The following is a 26371-nucleotide window of genomic DNA, read 5'->3' on the forward strand; positions in this document are numbered from 1 at the left end:
CATACACTGTGGAATATTGCCACGCAATAAAACACTAACACATTTCCGGCACACATCAATGGATGTAACACCAGGACATTATGCTAAATGATAAAATTACTTCCAAAAGATGGTCAAATATTGTATTGACCTTCTTACACATACATGTTCATAACACACACCTGCCTATAAAGTTGTACAAGAAAATATGATTGAATTCTATGGATTGTATCAATGTCACTATTCTGGATATAATATTAAGGTACAGTTTTGAAAAATCCTGCCACTGGGAAAAACTAAACAATGTGTATTGTATACAAGTGCACGTGAATCTCTATCACAATACATTCTAAATGAAAATATAGTAGCATTATGTGAACAGTTGGGCCACACAGTTTTGAGGGAAACAGGTAAGAGTTAGATAAAAGTAAGTGATACACGTGGTGCCGCCACATGCCTCGCAAGTGCAAGGTCCCGAGTCTGATCCCAGTACCAAAAAAGAAAAAAAAAAGTAATGAAGAAATACAAATACGATTGTTAGATCTTGGGAAAATAGAGGTTAAGAAAGATTCAGGGACACTCTCAAATTTTAAAATGTTAAAAGAAAGCAAACAATGAGCTAGATAGTTTGGCTGACTGCCTTCATTCACAGTAGGTATTTTGGTTGCTATTTTCCTTTGTTTTCTATTATTTGTTATGTTTGGTTTGGTTCTAGCAACTGAACCCAGGGCCTTCATATTGAGCTATATCTTCTACTCCTTTTCTTTTCTCTTTTTTTTCTTTCCTCTTCTTTTCCTTCCTTCTTTCTTTCTTCCTCACCTTTCCAACCTCCCAACAGCCCCCGACCCCTGTTTCATTTTGACAGTGCTAAATTGCCCAGGCTGGGCTTGAAAATGTGTTCCTCCTGTCTCAGCCTCCCAGAATGCTAGGATTACAGTTGTGTGATATCATGACAGGCTTTTTGGTTTGTTTTTCTTTTTTTTAAATCACTTTTATTGAGAATATGAATAATATAAGTAGTTAATTTTTAAAGTTTTTATTCCCAATAAAAGTAAAATGAAGGCTAGGGATTTAGCTCAGTAGTTCCTCTGCCTGCCTCACAAGTGCAAGGACCTGAGTTCGATCTCTGTTACCAAAAAAAAAAAAAAAAAGAGTAAAATGAAGAGGATAATAATTATTAAAAAATTAAAGCTTGGGAGATTAAGAATGACTGGAGATCTTCCATTCAAATTCTTGTAATGACTAATGTACAATAAGAAGTAATAAATAAGATTTTAAATATTAATCAAATGAATAATAAAAAATCAGTGTGCTATTTTTGTGTATCCTTATTATGAATTGAGCAATGAATTAGACAATTCTTTGTAAAAATATGTTCAAGGTAATTTTGAAATAATGTTCTACTCTTATTCACTTGAATGACAGAATAGACTTTGTTAGTAATAATAACTGGTTAAAGCCACTATTCTTGGCTGTCACCATCAGAAGAAAAAATACTGATGGCTTTAGCAGAGAGCACAAATACATTTAAGATACTATAATTCTTGCATCTAAGTATTTGGAGACCTTTCCAGGAAAATATTGTGTGAAGAATTAAGCTACAATATGATGTACAGAACTGCAGAATTAAATTATTAAAATGATTTCACAAGAGTAAAGAAGTGTTTTCCAATAAAATGCATACAACCTGAATTCTACAAAAAATTGTGAGAACTGAACTCTTCTGGGCATCTTCTTTGACTCCCTATTGACTGCGAGCCTTGAGAAAGGAGAGATGATGGCAGGCTGTGCAACCTAATATAAGGAATAATAAAGCAAAATCATTGTTCTAAATTCATTTCTGAATCCAATATTTTATCCATTATCAGTAAGCAGAGTGTATTCTTCATGGCGATTAGTTCAAAGCCTAATATGTACAAGGACTGGCCCTTATACATTCTTACTGAATTACATCTAGAAAGGATTTCACATGAAGATGAGAGAGGAATGGTATGTAATAGGTATTTCTAAAAAGCAGAAATGTCTTCAAATCCTTTTAGGTATATGTATACACACCCAAGTAAAAAATAAGATTTAAAGGTGCAAAGGGGAAGGGGAAGTGGGAGGGGGAGGGGAAAGGAAAGAAGGGAATGGAATTAGTATGAGAAAATGAAAAAATGGAAACAAAGTGTTTGTAAATAGGGAGGGTTGGACGGGTTGAAGGGAGGGCCGGGGAAGGGGGAAAACATAAGAACAAAGAGAGATTACATAAAAGTACAAATTTCCAATGATGAATGTAACTGTATTGTATACCTAAAATGTACCAGTAAAATTAATGAAAAAAATAAGATTTGACTCTAATAAGTAGAAGTTAGAACACATCTAAAATATTTACCTATTAATAATAACCCTAAATTCTACTTTTGTAGGAAAAAAATTTGGTGATACTTCTTTTCCTCTAGAAATGATGTAAGAAACATTTTAAAAAGTAGATATTCTCCAGTGAGACTGCACACATATAAATGATAAAAGACCTGTGGATTAGATCTTTCAGTGGTGTGACTGATGAATTTTGGCATGCCTGAAAACTACTAGTTAATAAAAAGTAGAGGGTAAATATCAAAATCCAAAGAAAAACTAGTTGCTGAACATACCAATATCTAATCCTGAATATAATTTATTATAAAATGAAAATTTTCATTTGTATAAGTGTCAAAGTATGCAAACATAGGGCTGGGGATTTAGCTCAGCGGTGCAGCACCTGCCTCCCAAGCACAAGGTCCTGAGTTCCATCCCCAGTACTGCAAAAAAAAAAAAAAAAAGTACGGAAGCATGTTTGGATATTATTCCAGCTTTGCTCCCAGAGTTGGTAGAATGCATAAGTGGTGTACATAACTAATACGTAAATAGAATTAAGGGCAATTAAGATGACCAATTTACATAATATGTCTTCGTCATAAATTGATTTACACTGAGATTATGAGATAAAATAATCCATTGTCAATATTGGGAGAATCTTCTGACTAGTTATATCTATTATCATCAAATCTAATAGAAAACTTTTCTGAAAATTAAACATTAGAGACTCAAATTTTAATAATTTCATTCAGACTTCAATAATGGAATTTTTCTTTCACAGAAAAAAAAATAGTTTAGCGTTTTCCACAATGATACCCTTATTTGTACAAAATCCAGTAGAGCAACACCAGGGAAGCTATTTTTAAAGTAATGAAAATTATTTCCAGATAATTCAGTTAAGCCTGCTGTAAACAGAATTATACTTTGTTTTCTACATGACTGTAAATTTATGAAATTTTAATTTAATAGTTATTCTAATAATTACAAACATGATTAACTACTAAGCCCTCATTTTGTTGATTTCTTAATAAAACAAACATATAATTTATTTCACTTATTTTAAAACCACTAATTCTAAGGCTAGGCATAATAGTATATGCCTGTAATCCCAGCATTCAGGTGGATGAGGCAGGAGGATGACTAGGTGTTTGAAGCCAGCCTCGACTACACAGTGAGGCTCTGCCTCAAAAAATCAAAACAAACAAGCAAACAAACAAAACATCATGAATTCTTATATAACTTGGCCTTAAAGAGTACGTTCACACACACACTACATTTCACACTATTCTTGTGTATGATTTTCTTTTTAGCAAAACTTGAATAGTTTCAGTAATTGCACCCATTAATAAGTTAGGTTACAGTCTTCTTGAAAATGTGCTTTTAATGTGTTTACTTTAAGGCAAGAAAGTCACTTAAATAATTTATCAACGTTAAAGATAAAAAGATTTTATGCACTATTATGGGAAAAAAAAGAGTACCCAAAGAATATTTGAGTAAGACTTCCAGATCCTTTATTCAAAGGTAGTTCGAGATATTTAACTTTTTGAGAAATCAGATTGATTCTTGAGAACACCATTTTCTTGCCAAATTCAATGCTAAAGAAAGCTCCCTGGGGGATTTTCCTAGAAAGACTAAAGTAGCATAGTTCAATGAATCAAGTAAAAAGTAAACGGCAATAATTTAATAAAGAATGGTACAGTGGAAACAAAGTTTTCTTGGATCTTCTGATGCACCAGGTCCTAGTGGAGTACCGGAGACAGGTGCAGGCCCGGTGCTAGCCTGGCAACTGGGCTCCACAGCCTGAGAGCTGCCAGGAAGAAGGTCGGAGGGAGGGAGGCAGGGAGGGGAACGCAGCCTGGACCCAGGAGGGTATTGATAGCTGCTGACCACCACACAGGCCCGAGCTGACAGTAATGAAAAGGACTTACACACTGGGGTGGTTTCAAACTCAAATCTTCTACTGAAGACACCATAGCCCGCTGCTGTTCGCGCTCGAATTTGGAAGACGTACACGGAAGCCGGCTTCAGGCCCTCCGCAGTTATGGCGGTCTCCTTGGATTTGATGATGGTGTAGCTGCTCTCCTTGTCCTGGGCCGCACAGGTACAGACAGTAAGAGGTCAGCATATGAATCACTAATCACAGCAACATTTAGAATCATAGGTTAGAGACGCAGAAACCAATGGACTTTCTCTTAGTACAAATATGTTTTGGAAAAAAATCCTGCAGGTGTGCTATGCATGGTGTCTTAAACTGTTGTAGAATTCAAGGTTTTGGGTGAGCTCTCAACCCATCCATCATTTTTATCTTTGGCAAAAATAAATTTGTAAAACACAATACAACGTTGCAGGAAATCAATTATTTTACAGACTCATTTATTGTCATTATTTGTATGCTTGTTTTTCTCAGAAATATTTTATTGCAGTATACATATCATACTACCTACTCAAGGAAAACATGGACAATATCTTATATACTTCTGGGTTAGCCTTAAGTTTAAAATAATCAGTGAATCAGACTTTTAATTATATGTAGGAGAAAAAATTGATACTTTACTAGAAAACTTTAATTTTGATTTACTCAATCTAAACAAGAAATATTTTTTAAATGCAAATAAGAAATACTAACTTTTTTCTTTTAAAATTTCTTGTTATGGGGAGAGGCTAAGAAAGTAGTGGAGATAGAGTAGAAAATCAATTACTGAGAAATAAGTTTGGAAACAATAACAAATGAAACTATTGCTACTCAGACTGCTAACACAAGTCACCATGAATCATTTATAATTCCTCTTCTCTCTTCAGTTATCATATTGACTTTAGTATACATACAGAAATCATAGGTTAAAATATAGCAGTCTATTTTTACTTTGATTTTTGGTTTTCTTATTTTGTAAAATGGAGTGGGAATTGTTGCCTGAATTTCCACACAGAAATTGAGAAACAAGTAATGTGTGTGAAAATGCTTAGTGAAGTAAGTTACATGTAATTTCACCATTAATGCTTTAATTTTTTCTCAATTTTTCTTATACGCTAAATTGAATTTCTAACTACTTTATTCTACCAGCAATATTACCTAAATCATACAGCCTATATGCATTCTTCTTTTAAAATAATTTACTATGTCTCCTTTACTATGTTCAAACTTGTTATCTTTGAGTTAAGCATATCCAGATGGCACTTTAAATAAGAATGGTTTAATTTGTAATAGAAATATGTATTCTGATTCATTCCAGAAAAATGGCTGATCTTGTTCTTAATGCATATATTAATATGGCTAATCTTTAAAGAATTTAAGAAATTTTATGATAGTTTTGCAAAGGACTTAAAGTAGGTAGTTAAATCCTACAAAATTTTACCAGGTGGTATCAACTTCTTTACCCACAAAAGATTCGTTGCTCTTCTACTATCTAGTACTCTTTACTTCCTCTTTTCTACCCCAGAACAGCAGTAAAAAACAAATAATCCATTCATGTATTCTTTTTAAACAGTGTACACATACACTGTTCAAACAGTACTTAGGTTTTGATTGAATAAACTGAAAAATGTTATTTACTATTTCTCAATATTATTGAGAATGTATAGCATTATTGTTTGGTAGTATACATTCCATTTTGGCTATGATTACAGCAGTAAGAAATTAATATCTAGTCAATAATATTTCTATCTGTTTAAAGAGAATTCAATATGATAAAAAACTCTAGCAGAAATAAAGTGAGATTTTATATATATATATATGATACAACCATTAGTTTTACATAAAGTATTAATATTTATAAAATAAAGAAGAAAGGATTTTGAAAAAATACCACAGGAGTAACAGTGTTAGAATTCTAGCCATATCATAAAGTATCTGTGTAAATGTTGATACAAAATTTGAGACCTTAGGTTTTTTTCTTTAAAATAGTTATAGAACTATCAAAATAATTGAGAGGAGATAAACTAGAGATGGTATGTATTGCATGAAGTATATTCTCCACAACATAATAGATCCCAGGCAAATTTGATTTATTGCTATTTCCTAGTATCATGATAAAGTTTTCCAATGGAAAGGAAAAAAAATAAAACAAGTTTTAAAAGCTTAAATGGTTGTAAATCTTACCTATTGAAGGTATAGTGGCTTCATTATGTAAAAATACTACAAATTGTTACTTCTGCCAAAAAGGAGGAAAATTATCAAGGAAATCAGAGTGCTGACCTATGAAATAATGTGTGATCTAGTCATCAGTTCCACAAAAGGTCAGTATTCAGTCTGATGTTAAGTATTAACATATCTCACCTGGAGCTCCAGTGATGTAATCGGTTACCGCACTGTACTTATATAACATAGCTCACCAATTATCTAAAGTTGAACTGTACATTACCTTACTAGGTTAGCCAAATACTCCATTATTAAAGAAAATTTAACAAAGCATGTATCTAACAACAAAACCAATGAATATATATTGTGAACAATTTATGTATCTTCTAAAATCTATTTCTCTTCCACCTCTTTAAATCACTTTCTTATTGTGATTTTCTTCATATCATGAGCCCTATATACACCTCTTCAATGCCCACAGACTCCTGGTTGCAAAATCCTTGGTCAAGGGAGTGGCTCTTGCTCTTTCCTGTCCCTACTGAGCAAATGAGCTGCATTCCCCAGCTGCTTAGCAAACACTGCTCTCAGGGAGCAAGGGGAGGGCCCAGCAGAAGAGCCAGCTGGCTACTATTGCCAAGGGACAGCTTCCCTTCTCCTCTGCCTCTAATTAAGAGATGGCCAGAGGCCCATCATTATGCTGGAGCAAGAAGCCCAATGACCTCTGTTAGAGCAGGGCAGTCACAGGCAGCAATGCCAGCTGGCAAACCCATGTACCCTGGAAGCTCTGCCACCTGTGTCTGGCCACAAGCCAGCAAGTAAAATGGTGGTGTCATTCTGCACGTTTCTAAACGAGCTCTGGAAACCACCAAGACCCCTACCTCAATGTGTGGTATAAAAGCTTATTATCCTTTTTTCCCCTAAAAGTGTTATACAAATCTCTTTGTATATTATATTGGTATGTTCAATCCTTTGTCTTGATAAAAAGTCCTGGGAATTAACGTCTTTATTATGAAAAGAAAACACTAAAAAAGAATGTAATATCTATCAAAATAATATACGACAAATATTTTGCTGCTTTTAAAGCATGAATATAGCAACTTGCTATTAATTTATTAAGAACATTACCAATACTTTTGTCCCCAAATCATTTTTCTTACTCTGAGTTACACAAATCATAGAATTTAATACTGCATTAAATATAAGCAGTTAAATGTAAGACCAAATCATGTTGATAATTCAAAAAGAAATTGATCCATGCAGAAAATTATTCCACAACAACATGGATAAAATTCAGTGGAGGAAAAGTTAAGAAAAGGAATCTACCACACCACTTGTTTAGTAACTATTCTAACAGAAGCAGCAATTTAAAAAAACTCCTTGTTCCCAATGAATACTATGCAAATGTGGGGGAGGAGTAGTAAAAATAACGAGTTACTAATAAGGAAGAAAAGAAAAATGATGATTTCCATATATATATATATACATATATATATGTTCCTATATATATATGTGTTCCTATATATATATATGTTCATATATATATATATATATATCCCAGACTCGTGTAGTGTCCCCTGTACACACCCAGCCTCCACACTCAGGACTCCAAATTTGATTCTCATTGATCTGTACATAAAAGTGCAACATACTCCTCTACAAACTGGATAATTGCAGTTGCTAAAATGAAAAAAAGAAAAGAAAAGAAAAAGGTAGACTGGTTTTATTCTGTTCATCCCACCTTTTCAAAATACTTGATTTCATACTCCAGGATTATTCCATTGGGGCGATCCGGCTCTTGCCAAGAAAGAGAGATGCTGTTTTTTGTGATCTTCCCCTTTTTCACATTGGTGACTGGAGAGGGGGCTATAAAATAACACAAATAAAGACAAATATGATTAATTTAGCCCTGAAATTACAACCTATTCTGTATATTACATGTATTGGGATTTTTAGGATGTGGTATAGTAAAAATTCCAAATAATTAAATTTTCATTTAATTCATCAGTTTTACTCTAAATAAACTGGTACAGGTTAGGAACTGTGTTATAAATATAAATTAGCTAACCATCTTGAGAATTTTCTTATAAAACTGTGTTAATAAAGTTTTACATATTTATTATATAATGTTAAGAAAGATGTACATTGTATTTTTTTTACTTAAATTCTTTTATTGGTACATTGTAGGTATACAACACATTTACATTTCTCTTTGGAAACTTGTACCTTTACATGATGCATCTTGGTTCTTATTTTTTCCTCTTTCCTAGCCTTCCTTCACCCCCTCCACCCTTCCCTATTTACAAAGACTTTATTCCCAGTTTTTCCATTTCTCATCATTTTTCCTTTCCCTTCTTTCCTTTCCCCTGCCCCTCCCACTGCCCCTACCCCTTTGGACCTTTTCTTCCTATTTTACATTATCGATTATTCATGCTAATCACTGGTACATTTTAGGTATACAATATAATGACATTCATCATTGGAAATTTGCACCTTTACGTAATCTCTCTTGGTTCTTATTTTTCACCCTTGCCCAGCCCTCCCTTCAACCCCTCCACCCTTCCCTATTTACAAAGATTTTGTTCCTATTTTTCCATTTTATCATATTAATTCCAGTCCCTTCTTTCCTTTCCCCTAGCCCTCCCACTTTCTTCCCCTTTGCCCCTTTTCTTCCTATTTCACATTACCTTTTCATAGAAAAGACATTTTTGATGACATCTCTTATTCCTACAATTTGTGAACTCTGAAATGTGTCCCTTTATTGATGCATGATTATCCCTATGGTGACATTTCTGCAACATTAAGGCTCTTTATTACATTTATTACTTTTAACATTGAATTCTACAATCATGAATATATGTATATATTATATATAGTCAATGTTTCTTTAAAATATGTTGTTAAATATGTGAATTTCTTTCTTTCTTTCTTTTCTTTTTTTTTTTGTACCAGGGATTGAACTCAGGACCTTGTGTTTGCGAGGGAGGCGATGGAACCACTGAGCTAAATCCCTGGTCTAAATATGTGAATTTCTTGAAACCAAATAGAAGAAAAGTTTTCCTTGATTTAAATTTCCCCCAAATATTTTCTTAGAAGTCAGTTACTTACTGCTATCTGCTCTTGTGTTTATTAGATGATTAGTTTTCAATGAAAATAGAAAAATTATATATGCCACTTCAGCTATATCTGGGTTCTTAAGTTCACAAAACATCTAGATGTTGAATGAATACCCAGTCAGCTGAGACTTACATAGACTCACTGGGTTTAATGATAGAAAGAATTGAATAATAGTTTTCTTAATGTAGTGACCTATACTTTGGGAGGCTTTAGCTTTCCTAAAAGATGTAGGAAAGAACATCATAAGTAAATAATCAGTGCATATGTGCACCTATATGTAGCCACCTCAGCGTCATTGTTACAGCTCAGAGCTAGAGTGTCCTACAAGGTCTGTGTGCAGAGTGGCTCTTCCAGAGGGCGACTGGATCATGGGAATTCTGTACTCATCAATAATGACAAAAAATGTCTGCACATGCTCTGTATATGCATAATGTTTTTTAAAATTACTTTGAAAAAGACTGAAACCACAGATGCAGAACCTGATGATATAGGGAGAAGACTGTATGTATGCGTATGTGGATGCATAGGTAGAGAAACACAGGCAGACAGACAGGCAGGCAGTTATTTTTTCATGGAAATGATGTCAGCCACAATGAGTAGCATTGAATTAGAGGCACAGCCTTATCTGAGTAGCAACAGACACCTGGTAAGTTCAAATTATAACCGCTTTGATTTCTAGCATTGTCCAAATAACATAATGTATTTCAGTTTATCATATTTAATTTTTCTGCCATGTTCAGAAAATGTAATCACACTACTGGCAACACTTTGAACAACAGACTGAAAGGACTTGTTTAGCAGAATAAGATCTTTATGTCAGACTGAATAGTAGTGTGAATGAGTAGTTGTTCAGAGGCTGTTTTATACAGAAGATTGATCAGTCTTCTCCTTAAAGCCCTCCAGTGCTTCTGCTTCGTCTCAGGTGGGAACCCAGATGTGCACTGCATGTAAGGACCGCCACTGTCTGGCCCTGTATCTTCTCAGTTCTCACCTCCTGCTGCTGTCCGTCCCCTGCTCTGCTGCAGACTTCCGGCATCCTGTATACCCGTCACGCTCCTACCCAGTGCTCACTACATGGATCCCTGCAGTCTAAAGTGCTTTGTCCAGGTCTCCAACATGCTCCCTGCTTCTCCTAGGCCCCAAGAGTGACCTTTGTGTCCCCTCTACCTACTTTAGGTACCCTCTCTTTCTCCCCTCTGTCCTCCATGGTCCTTTTGCTCCATTGGTGCCTTCCTTTTCTCTATAGCTCTCACACTTCACCATCTGAAATATTATATATCTTAGATGTATGAGAGTAGGATATTGTTTCCTTTGCCCACTGCTGAATGTCCAACATTTAGAACAGAATCTGGGACAGACCAGGGGCCAGTGAATATGTGTAGAATGAATGACCAGTGGTAACAATTTTAGGTAATAAGTTCAACTTTTATTTTTATTTTTTAAATGTTTTTTATCAATGTCAACAATTTCAACAGTGAAATTCAGAGTGAAGAATGTCTTTCAGTAAAATTATAAATATACTTATTATGTACTGCAAACATATATTAATAAAAAATAAGAAATAAAATTTAAATACACATAAATTTAATCTATAAGGTGCCAGTGAATGTTAAAAATTATGTTTTATATGCCCATAAAAGAATGATTATATATTGGTACTTTAATATGTACTTTTCATTACTTCAATGCAGAGTGTGGTGATATTTGGGTAGAGAGGACATATAGTCTCAATTTGTCTAGTATTCTTAATTAAATATAGTTCCACAAAGTTTTCTGGAATGTTACAGAATATATAATGTGCACACACAAAGCTGAAATTGTCTAAAAGTAATGCTGAAATCGCAGTATAGGCTCAGAGTTCCTATTGATTTCCAGAGAGACAAGAATCCTGCCACATTCAGCCTTGTGAACACAGCATTCAGAAGACACAGCTAAAACCAGAGGAACAGGCCAGGGATTTAGCTCAGTGGCACCGTGCCTGCTACACAAGCACAAGGTCCTGAGTTCAATCTCTGGTACCAAAGAAAAAAAGAAAGAAAGATGTGTGTGAAGAGTAAACTAGGCCTCCTAGCTCATTTAGACATTTGGAGTAAAATAGCAAATTTACTGAAGGAGTAACAGGATTAAGATTTCTAAATGTTTGTTCCAGTGATTATATTTAAGCAGTGTCTTACTTTCTTATACCACTAGTCATTGAATAATAGATTAGTAAAAATCCAGGTAAAAACTAAAGTCTTCAAAGTCCTTCTCTCATTAACATCCTTTCAGATTGATATGTTTCAAATTATCACATTTGGGGCTGGGGATTTAGCTCAGTGGTTCCTCTGTCTGCTTTGCAAGAGCAAGGTCCTGAGTTTGATTCCCAGTACAAAAACCCCCACAAATTATCACATTTGTATTCATAAGTTATATTTACCATGTAAGCTTCATGAAGGCAGGAGTTGATTTGGATTAGTTCACTGTTATATTTCTAGGACAAGATAATGACTTAACATTCATAAATTTAATAATCATTGAACAGATGGCTGGAGGGATGAAGGAATGCATTACGCACACAAATATCATGTGCTTTTCAAAGCTGAGCTTGTCTCATCTTAGTGGCACATATTAGAATATGGGATTATGGCTTTATTTTATTTTGATAAAATAATCAACCATTTCAAAGTGAAACTATCAAATAAGTATCAACACCAAACAACCAGCCTGGGGTGGAATATTTTGTTACTCATTTTCATCCATCACAATTAACCCAGAATTACACAGCTTCCAAAGACTGATTTAAAAATGCTATTGTTTTTCAGATTCAGTTTTCACAGAGGTTAAAAATGTTCTTTTTTTTTTTTTTTGGTACCGGGGATCAAACTCGGGTCCTTGTGCTTGAGCAGCAGGTGGCGAAACCACTGAGCTAAATCCCCGGCCCCAAAAGGCATTTCTATTTTTTTTTTTTTTTTGGTACCGGGGGATCGAACTTGGGTCCCTGCACTTGGGTAGCAAAAAATGTTCTTAAAATCATGTTTCAGAATGTGGGAAGAGGATCTCTCCCGAGCTCAGAATGTTTCAGGTATAATATCCTGGGTGACAGGAGCTTTCCTGCATCCCTGCGCTTTGCTGAGGAAAGTGGGTCCCTGGCAGCTCCTGGGGACACAAGGCCACTGTCCTCCCAGCGAAGTGGGCTTAGAGATCTCCGTGTTAGAGTGAACACAGGAGATGGATCTGTAGGCTCTGCCTCCCTCACCGATCCCTCTACTATACCCCGCCTGCTCCACCTTTTATTAATTAAGGCTGCTATCAAATGAGCAGGATAACCTGGAAAATTTCTGCTTGAGAAATTTGTTGAATGAAGTTGAATCATAAAACTATTACTGTCTTTGTATAAGAAGACAAAAAATATTGAAGAAATAAAGTCACGAAGAGAACAAAATGATTTACACAGCTTTTGGAATTGTGAAAAATATTCTAAAATATTTGAATTGGTTCTTCTGCATAGGAGCTGATTCATTAAGTACCAAATAATACATAAGATACTGAACATCAGGCTAATAACAGTTTTTATTATTAAAATGGTCTGATTTTTTTTATGTTTCTAAAAACCTTTTATGTTAGCAAATTCCCAGCATAAACGAAAGTGAAGAGCATAATAAATCCTCAGGATTCACTTCAACCATGACTACTCAGGGCCCATCTTGGTTCACTGACACTCCCAGCTTCCTCCACTACCAATGACGTGAAGTGAATCCCAGATAGCATAACACTCTAGATTTAATATTTCAGTAAATATTTCTAAAAGGTAAGAAACTCTTCTGAATTTCAAATGGATTTCTCATTTTAGAATACTTTTATATTTATAGAAAAATAAATGGTAATAAAGACTTCCTGTATGACTCACATCGAGTGCCCCTATTAGAATCATACTACTTTAGTATAGTGTATTAACCAGTATCTACAGGTTGTTATGAAATAATGCCATATATTATATATACATAATATATACATATATACACACATATAATATGCATAATATATATACATATAATATATACACACATATATACATACATATATTATTGATTATGTGTGTATATAAGGGTATATATATACATATAATAATATACATATATATACATAATAATCTCATACATATGCTTTCTACTTTGCCCCAGAATCCTGTCAAGTATCCCACATCCCATTTAATCCTCATGTTCCCCTTGGCTTGATGATTTTTCAGACTTTCTTTGATTTGTAGACCATAACAGATTGAGGGTATACCATACCAGTAAGGAATTTTGTAGAGTATCTCTCAACTGGGATCAGTTTAGTGTTTTTCTCACGATTAGCCTGGAGTTGTGAGCGTTTTGTTGGAATAGTGGAGCAGTATAGTGTCACCTCCAGTACCTCATATGGAGGGTACATTCTACGAGTGAAACATCATTATCACATTGACTTTAGTCATCCAACTGAGATGGGATTTATTTGGTATGTTCAAATTATGATTTTTTCAGCTTTTTCCATTGTATTCTTTGCAATGAAGTCACTGGAAACAGCCCACATTTAAGAGGTGGAAAGTGATGAGCCACCTCCCTGTGGGTGTAATAATCTTCTTAAGTTACTGGAAATTATACATGGATATGTCTATCCTTCCTCATTTCTGTAATTGCTGAGTCATTTATATGTAGCAGTATGGACACATGAATGTGTTAAAACTTCATCAAAAAGAACTTTTCAAACTTTTCTACAAAAGTCCCTATTTATAAATAATTTATTAGTTCATTTACATGTTTTAAAGCTATGTGTATTTTATGTTCATTCACTTGCATAGGTTAAAATTAGACCAAATGGAATGCCAGTATCTGCCAGATGTGAGCCACCTCTTTGTTCTGCTATCCACAATTTAACACACTTGTTTCTTGTTATCCAGGCAAGTCTTTCAATATTTCAGAAACTACAAACTATCATGCTTCTTTCCAAAATATTTATACACAGTAGGTTAGAGTGTGACTAAAGATTTTGCTTTTTTAATACTCTAAATCACTTCACCAGGAAACTTCAGGAAATAAAGCAAGCTATGATGGGATTAATTCTTTTTTAAACAATATTGTGTAAACTTAGAAACCTGAGATCAGAAACTGGGTCAGTATGGAGGTTTGGTAAATGGCTGGTGTCCTGAGCCTTTGGCTCTTTGTTACTGCGTATTGTCATAATTTTCCTGTTTCCCCTTCTGCATTTGGGTAATATTTCTGCTTATATTTGATATTTTCCTGATCCTTTTGTATTTTTGGTAAGTGATTTGTTTGATCATTCATACACAATCTGGTTTAGTTTAACCAGAATACACTTTCTATAAAATAAGAAACTCTTACTGCTTGTTCACTATTGTCTGTTTAAATCTTCACAAGATTTTATGACAAATTCTTAAAACATGAAACTACTTCCATGCTCACTGCAGGCACTGTGATCTTTTTGCAGGTTGGACTGCCTCTTTCAATCCTCTCATTCCATTGGTGATTTTTTTCTAAGAATAGCCAGTATGCTATTATTCAACTCTACTCTAATTTGGCCAGGTCTTTACCCTGCCCTAAATGCCGTATCACTTACGAGACTGAATATACTCTATCCTCTGCCTACTTTTCCAAACACATCTCTTCTAGAGTTATTTGCTCCCTTTCAGCCATGCGACCTCTGTGTGTGTGTGTGTTTGTGTGTGTGTGTGTGTGTGTGCATGCACGCGCGCGCATTCCCTGAACACTCTAAAATGGTCCTGCATCAGGACTTTGTTTGGGATATTCTTCCTGATCTTCAACTGAATTGCTCTTTACTTAGTCAGGTCTTTGAAAACCCAGTTGCATTTTCAGAATAATCTTTCTGATGAATCTACAATCCAATAATTCCTCATTTTCTTTATTTCTTTACTGATATGTTGTCCATATTTCCCACAGGATTAGAGCCACCAGGACAGAAAGTTCTTTTTCTACTTATACACTGCCATTTCATATACCTTGAAAGTTCCTAAACATGCAATATCACTTAACATTTTATAATATACACTATTTTTGTTTTAGAGTTAATGAAGATTATATACTACAAGGTCCTCCTTCATAGGTGTTAACTCAAATCAATATTGTATAGATCATTTTGCCCTACTCAGCTTGTCTGTACCCTCCTACTCAGACTGTGGATCCCACAGTCTACCATCCAGCTACTTAAAATTTCAATTACAGTACATCTGTCATAGAACTAACACTCCATGCTTGTTTTAGGCATAGCACAGTATAGGCCTAACTATGTGTAGTTATAGTATCTGGGGTATTCTCAAAACATACAGTGAATATTTAAATCTAAAAATATTTACTAGATTAAAAAACACATTGCCATTCATTCTCTTCAACATACTCCCCTGTGCTTTCATCACACTTATCCCATTGTTCTTGTCACTTCCTGAAGCAGTTCTGAAAGTCTTCCTTCCTGAGTATCTTTAGTTGTGCTGTCACATCTGCTCAATGTCCTCAATCAATTCAAACATTTACCTTTCATGGTCCTTTTGAATTTGGGAAAGAACCAGTCACATATTGGCAATCAGCTGAATACGGTGGAAGGGGACATGCCGTAATCTTTCTATGAGTCTGTCTCTCCATTGGATGGTGCTCAGCAACACCTTATAAAGACACAAAGGAAAACTTCCAGAACTGTCTCAGGAAGTGTCAGAACAATAGGATCCTCAGTGTGTTTGAATCAAGAAGTATTTTGAGCAGAATCAATTGCTATGCTTCTTACTGTAATAATTTTTTAAAATTTAAGCATTTGCCACACAGTATGATCTCTCTTTTATACTAAATATGCACATAACATAAATAATAAGTCAGGAAGTATTAAAATATGAAGAAAATATTATTGAAGAATTTCAAGGAAATCTAGATATGTCTAGAACAAAAAAATCAACAATGTGCTAGAATTCAAGTGACTTTTAGTTCATATTTCATTATCCTTAACTCTTTATATAAAATGAAAACTACTAAAAATCTCTTAAAAATATAAATGTATATAATATAAAGACACCTTTATTTTAAGCAATATAAAATTATCATTATATAAATAAATTTTATAATAAAATTGAGTATGTTTTGAAGTTTATATAAATTCTCTGGGTAAAACTAGACTTTTGAAATGCAAACAGAGAAAGTAAGATCTACTGTCTGATGATCTTTCTCACAGAACTTTGAATTCCTTTCCTCTTTTTCAAAGAAAAGTAGAAAACAAAAGAAGAGTAAGTTCTACATAACCTATTAAGCTGTTATACAGCTTTAGAAATTCCAGAGACATTGCATTATGAGAAAATACAACACCTAAATCTAATACATTTATTTTCAGCCTATATTCTCTAAGATAAAACAGTACTGATATTAGCAAAGTGAACGCATCCTCCACTTTCGTAAGTGTGTCTACATTTATGCTTCTATAACAATTTAAATTAAATGTCCATTTAAACTACATGCACACATACACATACAAACAGATCCTCCTAAATTTACAATAGGGATACATTCTGATTAACCAGTCATAAATTGAAAATTCTGTAAGAAGAAAATGTATTTAATATATTCATGTAAGAAGAATTAATATAAGAAAATGTATCCAATATATTAATATAATATTTAATATAACCTGCTGAACATCGTAGTTTAGCAACGTATCACATAGTAGTGTATCACTTCTTTACCCCATGATGGCTGAGTTGACTGAGAGCTACAGCTCGCTGTCTCTGGCCTGGATGAAGAGTGTACAAACCAACCCCAAGCCACTAGCTCAGGAGAAAATCAAAATTCAGAATTAGAACTATCTTTTCTGAGGGCATCATAAATTTGAACTATCATGAATTTGAAAAATCTTGAACTATCATAAATTGAACTATCACAAATTTGAAAAATCTTATTAAATTGCCATAAATCGGGGGGCCATAACCATGTGTACACACACACACACACACACACACACTCACACACACGCAAACTCTGAATCTTGGACATCTTTTATATCCGGTTTAATGAAACTATATATAACACATATCTACCACTTGAAAAAAATTAGTAAATAGATTTCCTAAAGTAAATGAGAAATGCAGTCATTGAATTAGTCTATGAACATATCTAAAATTGTTAACATGAAAAAGTTGGGAGATATACAGATATATACTTTTATACTCACAAATATATGTTATATATGATTTTTATACATTTTCAATAATAATATATCAATTATAAATATTTATTACATATCCTTATCTTGTGATTTAGTATTATGGAATCAAAGAAAATAACTATAGTACATTCTCAATATACCTGATACCCATCATATTTACTAAAGAAAGAGGGCATTTAAAGGTGTATTTCTCAAATAAAAGTTTAATTTATTCCTTCAGATAAAAATATACAATCATTCCATCTTAAAAGCCTGCAACTAGATCTTTTGATATATGGTCTCAGTTAAGTTTTAAAATGACCATTTTAGTCATTAAATATTTCAGGTCACTAAATGACCATTTCAGATCATCAAATACCAGTAGTTCTAGAGAGATAATATCTTTTTTAAATAAAAAGAACCTAAGACCTGAACTATTCCATTAGGTATAGTTTGTTTTTCTAAAGCCTTGAAAATCATGAAATAGTGAACATTAAGTGTTTTCAGTAAAAAGAAGTAACTTAATTGCAAAGAAGTAATTTTTGATGTGATCATTCTTAAACCATATGCTTCAAATATTGTTTTGAAGTCACATTCCCAATTATGTTAATTAGAAAAGAAAAGGAAATAATAAAAATAGAATATATAACTGAAATTTATAGTCACTATTTTCCAAACAATCGTGCAAATTACAAAAATAAATATTAAATGTAACAGGATAGGATGTAAGATGACAACCTGCCTTTTTCTGGATAGCAAAATTACTTCCACAATAAATAAGTTACTCTATAATTTGCTTTCCATTTATTACTTGTTATTACCTTATAATAGAATTTTTAATACACAAAGTGGTCTTAGCATCAATGATTATTTAACTTTAATAACTATAATAACCATTTTACTAGAAATAGAATTTAAACAATGTTTACAGCAATCTTTAAAATAAAAGGAACTTATATCTAGCAAATAATGTGGCATAGTTGGACAACTTTAATTAATAGATTATTATATAGATGCAAGGAAAAAAGGTCTCATACATAATTTTCATTTTTGTTTTCTTACTATTAAAACTCAATTATGGAATATGGAAATTCATTTTATAGGTGGATAAGTAATTATTAAATCAAAAACCAAACTCCCATAGCTTATGCTTTATTCTAATAGGAAAAAATTAATCTCTGTTATAAACTATATTCTATAATATCCTGTTAACTATGGCACATGCCACTAACAATAACAAAGCCATGAAGTGAAAACTTTAATTCAATTTTTAATTACATCAAGATTTTCATAGTCTAAACCAAACTGATCAAACATTTTAAAACAAAAGACTCATTATTAATAACCACCTACATTATTTCCATTCTCACTTCCCATTGGTCTTAATTCTGTTTTTTTTTTGGTACCAGAAATTGAACTCATGACCTTGCGCTTGCCAGGGAGGCAGCAGTACCACTGAGCTAAATCCCTGGCCTGGTCTTAAATCTATATAACAATGATGGTGAACCTTTGAGAGAAGAGTGCCCAAACTGCAATCCCAAACCCACTTATTTATTGCAAAGTGCCAATACTGCAATTAAACCTGAATACTAAAGTTTAGAACGAACAACTCATACATTAACATCTTTTGTCTTAAACACAATAACATAGCCTTCAATGATAAACAGACCACTCAGGTATGCATGCCATAGGTTCACCACCACAATGATATAACTACAAAAAGAAGAAGAATCATTTAATTCACCAGGAATCATTATGAATTTTCATTTATCAGTTGATCTGTTTAAAGGAGCAGATTAGATTTCTGACATGCCATTCAGGGCTATCACATCTTCTAAATATATTCTCTTTGAGGCCACCTTCCAAGGTTCCTTTAACACCTAAAATTGTGCCAGAAAATATGCAAAAAATTAAACTTTATGGCTACAGAACAACCAAGCAGATCTGTTTATCAGCTGCTCTCATAAGCATCACATTCACAATATCCTTAAATAGCATGATTTGTAGTGGCAAGATGACAGCCTGAAACTAGAGAAAACACAAAAGTAGTGATTATAGTCAGCCAGCCTTTTAAAGTCCAGCAAAAAGCCAAATCATGGCATTCTTTTTCTCAGACACTACCATGGGACTAGCTTCAGTGAACCAGACAACACATTCTTGTTTTGTGTCCACTAAAGCTGAAATCACATGTGAAGTCATTTTTTACTTAGTACAACCACAGAGAAGTTTTTAAGGCTAACAAAATGTAGCTCTTTATATATGCTGTCAAAGGTTCAAAAGGCATGCAGTCTGTAATTCTGTACAGTTGGAACCTAGCTTGTGTTCACGTTTACCAAAAGTAAATAAAATACAGTGGACCCTTAGTTACAAACTCAATTGGTTCCCAAGGGCTAGTTGTAACTCAAGTTGGCTGTAAGTCAATACAGCTGAGACCTGGCTGTTTACCTGAGTACATGCTACAGATAACAAGAGGCAGATGAATCTTCCATTAATCTAGTTAACCCAAGTTGTTCATATGTCGTGACAGTCTTAACTTGAGGGGCCACAGTATCAATAGTCCTGGCTACAAAATGTTCAAGATGATGCATTTTGTATCTTAGTGTTTAGTCAGAAATAACTAAGTTAAAATTTTACCTCAAGAATTATTTAGACCTACATGTCTGTTTTTTATACTGCTATTATGCTGTTTTTATCACTGCAGTTTTGTAATATAACTTGAAATCTGTGATTGGGATGCCTCCTCTTTGTTCTTGGTATCCAGGATTGCTTTTATTATTCCAGGTCTCTTCTGGTTCCATATGAATTTTAGAATTGTTTTGTCCAGTTCTGTAAGGAATGCTGTTGGTCTTTTGATTGAGATTGCATTAAATCTCTGTTTCAATTTTGAGAGTATGCCCATTTTGACAATGTTGGTTGTACTCACAATGAATGTATTTATTATGTACTGCAAACGTGTACTAATAAAAAAGAATTATTCAGAAAATGTGCCTAAATAAATGAAAAATACATGTGTGGCTACATTGATGGTTAAAGGAACTATTGTAATTTATCTTACCATAGTACTACATTACATTTATATTAAACATTATAGCAAACATTTATAAACTAAACACTTGATACACATTAACTCATTCAATTATCTCTACATCTCTAGGAAGGAGGAACTATTCTCATGTCCTCTTGAGGCACTGAAAAGTTAAGTTGCCAGTGTTCAGCCCACCAGGAACTTATGCACCTAAGGAGAATTGCTTAACATTTTTCCTTAAGTCTTATTCCACAGAATAATAAAAGTATAGCTACTAAAAGAGATGTTATGCACAAAATTTAATTGCACTTCAGATTATGTTAAAGAATATTCATTCATCTATTTTTCTTATTTTAGTTTTTTTTTCAATTTTCTTAGGGTTTTACAAAGCTGATTACCAAGAACAAAATGTAAGCACTAGCCTGTGATTAAAATTAGGGAACTACTGTCATATATATTCTAAGCATTATGTGACATGTGATTGTGTGTCCTTTGATTTTGTCACCTAAATTCAGGGTTCATAACCATTTTATCCATTGCAATATACCTACATGATGGCATTCAAAATCATGAGAGAACAGTATTATGTACTGATACAACCTGAAAATTTTTTTTGGCAATACCCTAAGATAAATCATCCTAACAACCATTAATGTTACACATGTCACACCGTGTAAATTCTGAACAATTCCCTTGCATGCTAAATGCAAATTCAGTCTTCTCTCACACATTGGAGTGCAAGAACACTTTAAAGCAAATATTATCATATAGACAGCTATAAATATTCTTTAGTTAGTATATATTAAAAATGTATCTCACAAGTTTTGATACTCTGTGGTAAGAAAAATAAAAACTGATAAAAAATGCAGATTGAACAAGTGTGTGAAATAACATGGTAAAGATTTGGGGAACTCATATGTAAATCTCTTCCTTGTTTGCCTTAGTGCATAACTTTCCAAAACCTCAAAGCATCTTTGTATCTCATGGACTATTAGGAAAGCCCCAGAAGGAAAAAGAACTATCAATGACTCTCCTCTGCTGCTCCTTCCCTCTCTTCTTTCTGATATTACTGGGAAAGGAGCAGGTGCCAATGATTTTTGAGTTGAAGTGTTACCACTAGCATACCAATAATCCTTCATGTCCTACCTGCTGATAATATAACTGGAAACATTAAAAATAAATTGGGAAAATGTTAGGTACCATAAATATAGAATCTATTCCTCTGAGAATCTATTTACCAGTCTTCCAGACTATACAACCCCCTTCCCTTTTTTTCCCCAGTACCAGGGATGAAACTCAGGACCTTGCATTTGCCAAGCAGGCATAGCACCACTGAGCTATGAGCTACACCACAGCCTCAGCCGTAAATATATTTAATGCCCTTTTCAAAGGCATGATTATATATAATTGACTGCATGGCTTTATGAACATCATTCTCATAAATGTAGAAAATTACCATAGAAGTAAAGAAGTAAAAGCAACTTGTGATCCAATAAAATCAATTAAAAATATTAGGGTATGGAGATAGCTCAAAGAACTAGGATTTAGAGGTCCCATTTGACCCAGCTATTGCCCTGCTGGGTATCTTCCCCAAAGAAGTAAAAGAGTCATACTACAGTGATATATGTGCACCCATGTTCATAGCAGCACAGTTTGTAATAGCCAAAACTTGGAAACAGCCCAATTGCTTATCAACTTGAGACTGGATATAGAAAATGTGGTTTTTCTATAAAATGTAGTACTACTCAGCCATAAAGAATGAGAAATTGGAAACAGTTATAGCTAAATGGATGCACATTGAGGCAATATTCTTAAGTGAAATAAATAAGACAAGTGTAAATGCTGAATAGTTTCTCTGGTGTGAGAAATTTAAAGTGTAAATAAGAATCAAAAGATGTAATAGATAATGAGAAATAGCAAGAAAAGGTCCAAAGGGGAAGGGGAAGTAGAAAGGGGTAGGGAAAGGAAAAAAAAGAATGGAATTAATATGAGAAAAACAAAAAACCGAAACAAAGTCTTTGTAAGTAACGAGCGGTGGAGGGGTTGAAGGGAGGGCAGGGGAATGGGGAAAAAATAAGAACCAAGATATTATGTAAAGGTACAAATTTCCAATGATGTCATTATATTGTCTACCTAAAATGTACCACAAAAATTAATTAGAAGGAAAAAATATTGGGAACACAGTTTATGAACACCTCTTGACTAATCAAAACAAAAGTCAGAATATTTCTGAAAACTTTGTTGGAAATCATTAGACTAACTCAAGAATGCTGTGTTAAAGTTTTTGTTTCAATTAATCTCTATAATATTTTTTCTTTTATTCGTCATTAATCCCTCAGTTATTAGTACTGTCGTTACATCAATGTGGAGCAGATTACATCTTGTTTTGATATATCAGGAACATAAACTCGCTATATGACTTCATGAATTATATGTATTATGAAATGTAAATATAGTAACTCTATGTTTAAAATACTAACAATTCACAAGTAGTGGAGTTTCCCAAGGATTCCTGATTCTAAAGGTACTTCACCTGCTATTTATAATAATGTAATGAATGAGTTAAATTTATAGAGAGATGCAGTATAATATATATACACACACATATATATATATAATTTAGATAAATATATAGACAAACACACAACATTTACTCACTAATTAAAATTAGTTTATATTATTATCTACATTGTAACAAAACAAAGAAATATTATGTACTGTTAAGTATTTTGAACTTTCCTTAGTTTATTGAAAAACTATATATTGTTTATTTTTAACATGGTACTCTATCTTGTGTTAACTTCAGAAAGACTTCAATATAATACATCCCTTATTCATTAAAATAGAGTTTAAATATAATCTAGGTAAAGTTTAGTAAAGACACTATATTAAAATGTACATGAAGCTACAACAAAATATTCTAAGGACAGTGTTATTAGTTCTCCATTTGGTGAAAGTCCTAAGATCAGACTGGTGTTTTTGATATTCATGTGCAATGCATGAGATAAACTTATTTGGCCAGAATATAGGCGTGGGTCTCTCCACTGGATACATCCCGACGCCCGGGATAATCTCAACAGGGCATTGCCCCATTACTCTATCACACTAGAGTCCTAGCGCCGTTCACACAAATTACCACAGGCAACAAGACTGTATTTGTTCATTGTTCTAGAGCTCAGAAGCCTAAAAGCCAAGCGTTTTTCGGGGCTGTATCCCTTCACACTGGAAGTTTCAGGAGAAAACCCACGCCCACGTCTTTTCCAGCCTCTAGAGGGGGCTAGCATTCCTTGTTCTGCAGCCTCGGGCTCCACAGCCACATGTTTTATCCCACTCTATTTCCTTTCACACATCAGGACCCTTATGATTATTATCAATACAGGGATATCTCTCGGCCTCAAAATCCTTAATTTAGCCCCATCAAGAAAATCCCCTTTGTCTTATAAAGTAATATATTCACAGATTCTGGGGCCTCGAATACAGACTATTTTTGGAGAGGGTGGACATTATTCAGTCTACCAGATGTATACATATTCCAGTTTTCACCTTATTTCTCATATTTTATTTGTATCACTACATAGACTTTGCCTTCCCACATAATACTATGCTGAAGCATTATATTTATGAGAGGATCTATATTAAAGAATTGTTATATGTGTCTAGCAAATTATATTTTAGGTGACATATTTAAATACTTTCCATTGGACTACCCAACCATAGTTCAAAGAATGACATCTTATTCATTCAGGGTTTTTTTTTTAACCTTTGAAAAACGATCTAATTTTCTCTGTAACATCATCAAATGCTTTCAAGTGCATGCCTTTCCTATTTTCTACCTCTAAATCACTTCTCCTTTCTTCACTTCCCTTCTACAGGAAGAAAGGCAACTTTCCACCAACTGTTTTTGTAGCTCCAAGGGAATAAGTAGAAAGGGCCCCCCAAATCATGATAATTCTCTCATAATGTTGCAACACATATCACTAATAAATTGTTACATTGAAACACAAATGTTGACTATTTTTATAGGGTCATATATACCCCATCCAGGACTTGCTCTATCCCGAAAGATTTTACATGAATCCCCAGGTTGTTTGAAAGAAAGAAAGAAAGAGAAAGATACAGCCATATGTGTTTTAAGATACAGTAATTAAAATACGTAAGTGGAACAACATAAAAATATAGGTTCTTATACTTTGCCCATTTTCTTCCCTATGTGCAAATTGTGGAATATGTTGGTGTATTTGTGAACAACCATCAAAACTACATGTACTAACCACATAAATGAACAAGCAAATCACCTACATTATCCAAATCTGAACACATCCTCATAAACTGTATATATATATATACATATATATATATACATATATATATATACATATATATATATGTATATATACCCAGAGCAAGTTCATGAATATTTCATTACCATGCATTAAATCTCAAGGTACTGTCACAGAATTTTCAGTGTATATAATAGGTGTCTGGTATTGGTGCATGATTTGTATCCTCTTTACAGCTTCCTCAGCATAGAGTGCAAGGCGTTTCATTGATTAGACCATATATGATTTAAGAAAAATATTTGTTGCATTTAAATGAAGAACTGTACTTGAAGGCATAACAAATACTTATAATCACATTTTTATGGCCTTTTTCATTTTCAAAGGATATTTTTAAGTATAGAAGATAATAAGAAATCCAAATATGACAAGACGTTCACATTGATCCACAGGGGTATAAGGAGAGATCTGGGGCAAACAATTAGATCAACAGATTCTATAAACATCCCTGAAGAAATTAGGCTTATAAGCAAAAGAGTTCTTCTAATATGGCAGTGTTTTCCTACTTTTCAGTCCTTCCTCTTAAAAACATTTTTGCTCCTTCTTGGAGCCCCAGATCCTGAATTAGGTACAGCTTCTATAATACAGTTCTACTACCACTAAATTTAGGTGCTAGAGCACAATGTCTCCACTGTTCTCTTTGAAACCTAAGAAGAAATTTACAAGGATAGAAATGAAGGACTAGAAAGAAAATTCTCCACCCTGAATTGATGCATGCAAGTTGTTAACAAGTAATACAGTGTTTTGATTATGGGTCCAATTAAATACATGCATTAATGAAAATTACCTCTACTATAACATTTTAAAGGTTTCTTATATCAGGTATTAAAAATTCATTATGATACTAGTAGTGAATTGAAAACTCTTCCGTAGTGAGACCAGATACTATATGTAGTATTGTCTTCAAACAAAGATAGCAACACTGGTAAATAACTATATAGAAGATCAAGTTCTTTTAGGTAAGTAGATCAGGCTGCATAATAAAAATTGTATGATTTGACTGTCATTTATGTGAAGTAAATCAGGTTGTGCATTTATCTCTGAAATACAGCTGTTTTGATGGAATAGAATTTGAGGAATAAGAAGCCACTTCATAAATAATTGTAATTGAATGAAGTATATTCAGATAGTACTTAACCTTATTTAAGAAATGTTTCTGCTTTCTGACCTACTTCTATCAAGACCTATTACACTCTACATATAAGCACACAAAAATATTTTTATCTTTAGTGATATACACTTTGTTGGGATATTTATATGTTAAATCTAGATCTCTTACTCCTATTTTAAAATTCCCATTACCTTAGAGAATACAATGATTCTATCTCCTCAGGA

At 33.5% G+C, this 26371-nt stretch overlaps 1 protein-coding gene across 10 annotated transcripts in view; it reads right to left on the bottom strand.

Moving 5' to 3' along the window:
- The window catches only part of Epha5 (EPH receptor A5), a 360726-nt gene that overhangs the window by 87691 nt on the left and 246664 nt on the right, over positions 1 to 26371 (bottom strand). For all 10 annotated transcript variants that reach the window (XM_087187714.1, XM_087187718.1, XM_021262295.2 and 7 more), the window contains 2 exons: positions 8130 to 8254; positions 4245 to 4404 (listed from right to left, as the gene is read on the bottom strand). In XM_087187714.1, the coding sequence (XP_087043840.1) occupies positions 4245 to 4404; positions 8130 to 8254 (285 nt within the window). The remainder of the gene's footprint in view (positions 1 to 4244; positions 4405 to 8129; positions 8255 to 26371) is intronic.

This window comes from Heterocephalus glaber, unplaced genomic scaffold, assembly GCF_053883595.1.
Source record: "Heterocephalus glaber isolate CG9 unplaced genomic scaffold, H.glaber_assembly_v1.0 deba00001509, whole genome shotgun sequence".
NCBI classification, from domain to species: domain Eukaryota; kingdom Metazoa; phylum Chordata; class Mammalia; order Rodentia; family Bathyergidae; genus Heterocephalus; species Heterocephalus glaber.